Source organism: Zea mays, chromosome 3, assembly GCF_902167145.1.
Source record: "Zea mays cultivar B73 chromosome 3, Zm-B73-REFERENCE-NAM-5.0, whole genome shotgun sequence".
Lineage (NCBI taxonomy): Eukaryota > Viridiplantae > Streptophyta > Magnoliopsida > Poales > Poaceae > Zea > Zea mays.
In genome coordinates, this window is record NC_050098.1 from 160,421,685 (window position 1) to 160,430,473 (window position 8,789).

An 8,789-nucleotide genomic window follows, 5' to 3' on the forward strand; every position below is an offset into this window, starting at 1 on the left:
ATGGAATTTTCTGCAGGTACACTAACCTCGAAAACGTATGTGTAGCTGACAACTAGCAAAATACCGTGAGAGTCATAAGTATGCCACCGATATAGAACGTTATTGCCACATTATGTTGGCAAAAACTTGTGAGGACGAATAGGACGAGCATGCATCCTGATTGTTGCATCATGTTTGTCACCTATACATCCAAAATGCTTCTCTTGTCTTTATTCCAATAGCCGATGCTTGTAAATGATGTGGTGTCTTAGAAATACGTGTTTAGGTGGCTTCTAGCTTTCCATAATTTGACCATTAGTGTAAATTGTGTTTGCTTTTGTGCTTGATGTGTCGATAGAATGTTTGTGGCTTGTTTGCCTAAACCCAAAACTAGGCCATGTTCTTATTTAGTGAACCATGACCCAAATTTAAATTTTTCGTTATCTCTCCATGACCAAGCCCATGCAAATAAATGTCTAGATAATTTTGTTGTTGGACATAAAGTGTACCTGGGCTTAAAACAAGAATATCATGTCATGTTTCCAACCAAAACCATTCCCTTGTTCGGCTGGTGCAAGTTGATATCTCTATTCTATTTTGCCTCTCCTGGAGGATTGCATTGTCGCTTTATCAACCCAACCTAGGAAAGTCATGCCTGATCATTTTCCTTAATTTGATGCCTTTGGTTTCCTCGTACCCATCGAAGGCATACCAACTTAACCTTATGATTGTTTTCCTCCATATCTAATTAGATACTAATCCTTGACCTTGTAATCTCTGCAATGGGCATAGAAATATGCTTGGGGCTGAATTAACAGTCTCCCATCGTACTTCATTAACAAGTTTAGGTTATGGCCATGTCCTGTTCGTCTCATCGAGCCATGATCTATCTGGCTCTCTACTTGTAACCATTCCTACAAGTGGAGTCTATTTTGTATATTGTCATCCTTGACCAGTCTATCTGTGGTATGAGATTTCTTATTGGTTAGATCTGGTAATGGTGTTATGACTAAAATCGATGGCACCGCGATAAAACCGAGGGCCTCCTGTGGATGCATACACATGGTTGTGCTGCTCGGTACACGCTAGTATCACAGTTAGTAGTCATAATTCATTATGAGATTATATTAATATGTTATCATGGTTTGTGATGAAAATGTGTCGCTTTGTTAAAAGTCGTATTTAAGAATCAAAATTTTATTTTATGTTCTCAGGTAAAATAAAACTGGAGAAAGCTTTAGTTTTATTTCTTGGTAGAAAAAGTTTATTTTGTTACCAGATAGGTCATTTGGCCGAGTAGCAAGGGCTAGTTATTAATAATTGCCGAAATGAGTTAATAATAAACTTAGGGATAAATAGTTTAAGTTGTTACCCAATAAGTCGTTTGGCCTAGTAATGAATGACCAGTCACAAAATAAGTACCAGCGTGGGGTAATGATAATTTTAGGAATCAAAATTAGGTTTTGTGACTTGTGTCACATTAATTCGGACCGGCATGAATTTAATTTAAAATTTGGATTCAAAATAAAGTCAAATATGAATTATTCAAAACTTTTGTAGTTAACACTAATCAAGTTGTGTCGCAAATAGAAAGGGTCCAATTGTGACGGCTCGTGTCGTGCAATTTCGGAACGACGAAGAATTGATTAAAAGTTGAAATTAAAATTACTCAAACCTAAATTATTCCAAAACTTTTGTAGTATGAATTCTAATCAAGCGGAGCAGTAATCCTAAGATAAAAATTGGGATTATTATTGTGTACGAATTTAAATTGGAGAGAAGAATAGATAATTATTAGAGATATATGGAGATTATATGGAAAAGAAAGATTTGTTTTTTTTCTTTCCTTAGTGAACGTGCAACTCATTCAAGGAAATTTTCATGTCATCTTCCTAGCTTATCCTCTCTTCTCTCTAGGAAATAAAATCTCGTACGTGTGTGTGGTTGGTGAACGTCAGCTGCTAGAAAAAAAAGAAAACCTCCACCGCACTTCCTTCAAGCTGGCTGTGAGCGAGTAATAAAAAAATTTACGTGGCGCATGCACTTCTTAGGTGTCGTTGGCTGGCTAGTGCATTTCCCTCGGCAACCACCGTGGCTTTTTGCATGCGTGAGAGACTCACCAGCGCGTCATGCAAGTTGTTTGATATTTTGACCACTCAGTCGGTCCCCAAGCTGTTATATAACTAGAAAAGAAAGCGCCCTATCGGGCGCTGGACAGTTTAAACCATATGTTATAAGACATAAGACAAACATTTTGATGCAGATACAAAATTAGAAGGTCCAGAAGTACCTTAAGTTTAGTATTGACAACAATCAAATGTTTGGCAACAGTCTGTGGCCTGAACTAAGGATTGTTACAAATGATCACATAGATCCATGCTCACTTAAAACATGATAATGAGCTTGCTTCAAAATAAACACCTACAATCTCAATTGTCATCCTTTCGCACATTCTACCGCTTTTGGATTTGATAGGCATATATCGATCTATAGGCATGCATGCTGCAACAGCAATAATCAACAAGCTACAGGCCACCACCCAAACCTAATCGTACACTGTTGATGCCTGGAAAGTTTTCAGAAGCTTGTTTGTCTGTTTCTCCAATTTGGAATCACATCTCTTCTAGCGCACATGGAATCGTCGCCTTCCGCACACTCTTCTGGCGCACGCCACTGACAATCACTGTGGCCTGTTGCTTTCTTTGACGAGTTGAAAAAATAGGCTCCAACTCAATATTCGTTTTGCGTTCCCTACCTGCAGGGCATGGAGTTTAGACAACAACATTTCCAAACTTTCAATTTCCGACGAAGTAGAAAGAGTGAGAAAAAAGAATAATTGTCTAATTGTTTAGACAACAGCATTTTCAAACCATGATTCATCAGCTCGAAGTTTCAGACTTTCAGTGCGGTAAAGAATGCAGATTGGTTCATAGAATCTAATTGAAGCCTAATACCCCTATAACTCAGTTTTCAAAAGAAAAATGTACCATAAAAAGCTATGATAGTCTTTGTTTTGAAACAGATGCCATTAGAAGAAAAGTGCCTCCTATACTGCATCTAAAAGAAAAGGGCAAAAAGAAATTCAATTCCCACATCAATAAATTCAATACTGGAAAATGATATAGCGTACTCTATCAGTTGGTGTCTGCTGGGGAAGATGGTCTCTTGATCTCTTGGAGCCCTTAGATCTACATGAAACACTGACATGTTCTCTATGCTATTTGTTTGAGAAAATTGATGAACTTATATCACAATTTTATTAGAGTAATTTAACTGGACAACTGAAAAATTTAGGAACTTTTGTGCAGAATCATGCATCAGGAAAATGGGAAATTTATGAAGTAATTATATCCAAGCTAACTAACAGATAAAATAGAAAGTACCCAATGTTCCATCGCTGGCACACTTTACATAGAAACTCATACTGAATCTACATCTACGATGTAGCAGCTGAACAATAGTTTCGGATCATCACATATACCTTTTCACCTACAAAACTGATAGAATAGAATCAAGGAAGCATCAGTAACAAAATACAAGAACCTCAGGGCCCAAACTTTGATTATTTCATATGCAGAGAATGGAAACAAATAAAAAACTCACCGTTTTTCGATACCAGATATGAATGAGGTACAGGAACTGGCCATGAACAATGAGCCAAATACACAATTCTAACTAAGCGATGAGAGTACCAGAAGGCATTGAAGCCAGTCAGTTTGTCAAATGGTTTTGGAAGCTTCACCAGGCTACGACATAACCTCTGTGTTGCTTAAGTGAAAGCATTAACCATACAGATAACCATAATTACACCAGTGATGCCTTCCACTCCTTTGCCCAATGTAATTATGTTGGCTTTGTTTCACTAAAGTACTGGCCCAGAGAAGCATACTTCTCATTTGATGAATTTATAAGCAGTGGAAAATCACACAAAAGGTGGTTCCCTGCGTGGAGGATTATACCAACAATGATTGTCTGGAACTGAAAAAAAACAGGACACAAAATTTGTCTCTCCCTTCCATTTTCTTTCACCATAAATATTGTCTACACGCTCAGCTATTTTATGTGTTAATTCCAAACGTCGTGTTTGATCTTCACCACCAGGTACCAGATCGGACTGTGATCATTCAAGCTAGCTAAATAAGCTGTTAATAATTCGTGTGGTACAAAAGCATGTCAGAAGCCATTAGAACAAGATAAGTGAAAAGTGCAACCCCAACATTTTCATCACCCCGATATTTTTTTAAAAGCATCATTAGTACTGTTATAATCAAATTCAACAATCTGAAATATTTAACACCATAATGCAAGCTCGACGCGCACGACGAACGAAAATTTCGGGTCCGAGCTGCTGGGCACGCGAACGGGTCCGGAGCAGCCGCACGTACGTCGGGTCCGGAGCAGCCGCACGTGCCGCGGTGCTGGCTGTCCGTATCCTGGAAACGCAGGTAGGGTCCCAAATGCCTTCAGGTTTTAAGGAATCAGATTCAGTATCCATCCCATATTTTGTTCATGTGAACGCTTCCTAGTCCTAAATAATCATCGCCATTTCTGAACTGAATTTCCTTTCTAATTAATTCTACTCGATCATAACCTTTGTACCAAACCTAAGGAAAAAGATTATACTTGCCTGAGAGAGGATAATTGGGCCACCTTGGGATGCAAAGAGGTTTTCGCTCTTCATCATTCCCACAGTTTTCTCAGTGAAACCCTGCATGGTCGTCTGCATAAACAGGGAGCAGCATTACAGCGATGACAGAAAAAAGGTGTCTCCATCTAGATCCAGAACTGTTGGTCAGGTGGTTTCACTGGCCGACCTTGAAAGGTTAGTTGTCTGTCCTGAAGCTGATGCCCGGTACATACTTAAACCAAACTGGAGACACGGTAATGCTCCATTTTTAACGAAGGTGATTTCAGGAAATGGAGAAATACCCCATACCCGAAGTTCCACTCGCCACAAATGTAGGACCGATGCAGAGATGTACAAACAGGTCGGCCTTCTGGACCGTCTTTATGAACATGACTAAATCGTACCTCTCCTCGAAATAGTACTGCTCGAAGCGGGGAAAAATACCATCTGAATCATGTATGAGTTAATGATGATGCAGCGGAATGGAATAGCAGAGGTGTCAAGTTTCTTACATTTCCAGGCGTAGGCTCATGTCCATTCCAAAAGACTTAGGTCTGAATGACATCCAAGCCTCCGTCTTTAGCTTTCTGAATCAGCCCTTCCCACATTTGATTGAAAAGAAAAGAAAGAAGCACTCACTTCAGATCCATAGATCCTAAAAAATGCCACAAAACCACCCAAAATAGTTTTTTTCATCGGAAGAACCAAGAAACACGGTTGCTGTAGAGAAAAACAAGGGAGGGAGGCCGGAGGGGACAATGACCGAGAAAATCTCAAACCCCATCCAAGAAACTAACCGTGGAAGAAAGAGGGACGACTAAAACAATTTGCTTTTGAGAGCTTTGCATCAAGAAACAGCTAACCGCAGCCATAAACCTCTCCAGGGAATAGTGGGGGGAGAAGAGATTTTGTAAAATGCAGTTACATCAGGGGTGCTCCTGGGGTAGTGTATGGATCCGGAGAAAAGAATTCGCATCTGCCCATCAATCAGCACTACCTTCTTGTCGTAAGCCACAACGCATTCAACGGCGGCCACCAGAACGAACAGCGCCACTACGCAGCCCAGCAGGACAGCCGGGCACCACCTCCTCATGGCCAACCTCCCCGCTCCAAGAAGGTGGGTGGAGAGGAAAACCGCAGCGTGCACTGGGTTTGTGAGTGCGTGAGACTGTGTGGTCTTCACACACTTGTGAGATCTTCCCCTCCAGCACCACCTCCTCCTCCTGCACACCTCCTCTGTTTTGGTTGCTTCCTTTCTTTGATTTCTAGAGGGCGACGCAAATGAAGGTGGGCCAGAGGGCGGCGCCCCAGAAGGTGGCAAAGGAGAGGACGTGAGCCAGCTTGGCTAGGTGATGGAGCCTACGCCGGAGGGGAGAATCGAGAGCATCAGGGACGAAGAGTTCGGTCGCGGCAAAGAAGCACACCGTCGCTAGGAACCATGTCGCCCATCCCATCGCTCGAATCCATGGAATTTTTAGACCAGATTTTCCCCTTAGGATTTTTGCTTCCTAGATTGGAACAAGAGGACCGAGGGAGAAAGATGGGGGTTTTAGAGCCAGAAGCTTACCACGAAGGCCCATCGCGGAGCCTGGAAGGCTTGGAGCAGGGAACGCCAGCGACCGCGAGCCAAGAAGGGGGAAGCGAAAGGCGGTGGCGTGGGAGGGAGAAAGGGACAGGAAGGAGAGGAGACAAGGACCAGGATGGCGTGGGAGAGTTTTCGGCGGTACATGGATGCGGCTAGCCGCTCAGAGCTGGAATTTAGGAAAATTTCGGGTCCGGACGACCGTCGCGTGTCACACGATGGATGGCGGAGAGACCGCCGAATGCGGTCGGCGCAGCAAAACGGGTGAGGTTTTAATGTCTCCGATGTGAGCTGATTCCTTTCTGCTGCCTTGCGCGCCATGCGTGAGAGACTCACCAAGTCACCATACACCCTGGAAATTTCCTAGAAAAATTGTATTTTCCTCTGCCGTTCCCGGCTCCGCGGTGATAGTGCCTCCATGGTCAGATCGGCTATGAGTAGTGTCCTGTTATTTGTGCTGTGTTCAAAATCCTTCAGCTGCTATGGAAGCTCATCGATCTGTTGCTTCATCGCTACCGCAGTTGAGTCGTCAGAACAGTCCTTCGACGTTGAAGCACCCCGCCGTCAAACATCTTCGCGCGGACCGTTCTGTCTGTTCTTCGTCCAAGCTGCACTCGCCGAACAGCATCCTCCTCGTCGCGCTCAGAAGCCGTCACCTGACTCATTTTTCCATGCTCTGGTGCGTCGTCGCGTGGAGCTGTTGAACGTCGACGTCTCCAGCTTCTGTATCGCCGTGTCGACGCTCGTCTCCCCCAACACCGCTGTTGCCTACTGCGCCTACTACTCGCTCTACAGCAGCTCGCCGTCTCCCTGGAAATTCCCCAGTCATCGCCCGGCTTCCTTGCTTCGCCGGTTCGTCGTCGTTGTCGTTATTTGTTTAAAGCTGCCGATCGAAATTCTTAGCTTTGTTCGGCATCACCTCATGCAGTTCGTCGCGTCGTCATCCCTACTGTCTCACGGCGTTGCGCTCCTCACACTCCGTTTTCTCCTGGTCAACGACGCTTGTGGAAATCCCAAGTAAGTGCTCCAATGTCCAAAATAATAGTGGGTGTCAAGAGGTTGTCTGATAAATGGCGTCGTTCGGTAGTTGTTCTCTAGTGGATGATGTAGCTATATGTGTCTTGACGTCTTAGCTGTTCGCTCAGTACGTCACTTCTTGCGACTGTGATTTTAATATCGCAGATTTATGCTTGCGTCGGTGAGGATGGTTGTGTGTTTTGATTATAGGAGAGTGTGGTCCAAGAAATTGTTTCATGTGTGTTTTTGGTCGACTGGTGGTCTGCACCATTGGTCTGTATCTTGTGCAGGTGAATCGCAGTAGTGCAATTAGTGATCGGAATGAATTAGATAGTGAAGAAAAATAAATTTATGTATGTCGCTCGCTAAAAAAATGTCTGAGTCAGGTTCACCACCATTTTGGCGAATCTCCACTCGGCTTTGGTATTGCGTAGGCTTCGATTTTCTTGGAGTACATTTTGATTTAATTGGGACGTATTCCGTTAGTCACCAATTATCTACGTAATTAGAAATACATTTTGCATCAGTTGTCAATTATCCGCTTAATTAGAAGTACCTTACCGTCGTGAAATAAGTCACTAATGAAAATAATAAAATAATTAATTTGTACTTTGAATTTTTGAAATTTTATAAATATTACACGTGAAGTGCAACTTTTCCGTGTAGGATTATTATGCTCGGGGGTTTATCGTTGAAATTCTTTATATTGCATCTGTGTCCATTTTATCATCACATCATGATCATAGCATGCATCTTTACTTTACGTGTAGACTACGTTATTCGTGGATCAATCGCTTGGTGAAACAATTTTCTGGAGACCGGTCGTCACCCTGAAGACTTGTGAAATTTTATTTCCTTAGTCTTCGGCTCTTCTCTGCAGCAAAGGCAAGCCCCGGTGCATCCACCACTTTCATTGTTGTTTACAAAACTTTGATCACTTGATATGATGCATTAGGTGATAGGAGTTGCGTTATCAAACAATTGATGCATTACCATCCTTGAGAATTTGAATAATCATTCCTTGATACCTATTTTATGAAAAACTAGTGTTGCTTAGTCCTGCTTAAAGTGATAAGATTTTTGAAATTTATTTTGATTACTGGTTATTGTTATGTGTGAATGAACTTGAGTTAGATAATTAATATGAGACCGGTCGGGTGGCTTGCATCGTGAAATGAGTCGGTGTAGTGCTCCTCCTGTGTCGATTAAGGACCGTTCGATGTAGGCCTGATGAGGTGAGACTTTGCAACTAGCCACATGCTCTAGTAAGCCTGAACCCGGCTATTCCATACGTGAAAAGACAACCGTGCACTGGGCATGGGAGATGGTGGGAGTAGCGTGTACCCTCCTGGCTAGAGGTTGGACGGAGGAGTACTGTGCTCCCGGGTAGCGCGGACCGGTTTATGTTGTGGAGGATCTGTGGGAATGGTTGACATATGCAAGGGTTAAGTGCTACATATGTCGTGTGGTTAGGAATCCCCAGCTGGGTATAATCGGTTCGAATCGTCGTTGCTCCTCGGTTATGGAGACTCGACTCACTGACCACTCATCGTAGTTAATAAGTGAAACATGAATTGGCTAAAA

General features: G+C 42.8%; 1 protein-coding gene across 2 annotated transcripts; it reads left to right on the top strand.

The window, feature by feature from the left end:
• The first annotated feature begins 6,506 nt into the window (after positions 1-6,506).
• Positions 6,507-8,311, top strand: LOC103650828 (uncharacterized). Of its 2 annotated transcripts, XR_564405.2 has the most exons (4): positions 6,507-6,609; positions 6,710-7,040; positions 7,117-7,205; positions 7,976-8,256. XR_564405.2 is itself a non-coding variant. In XM_008676414.3 (3 exons), the coding sequence occupies exons 1-3, from the start codon at positions 6,607-6,609 to the stop codon at positions 8,005-8,007; spliced, it is 555 nt and encodes a 184-aa protein (XP_008674636.1). In that variant the 5' UTR covers positions 6,507-6,606; the 3' UTR covers positions 8,008-8,311. The 2 variants fall into 2 exon arrangements, 1 of the variants encoding a protein (XP_008674636.1); XM_008676414.3 differs by having other exon boundaries at positions 6,507-7,040; positions 7,976-8,311.
• The last annotated feature ends 478 nt before the right edge of the window (positions 8,312-8,789 follow it).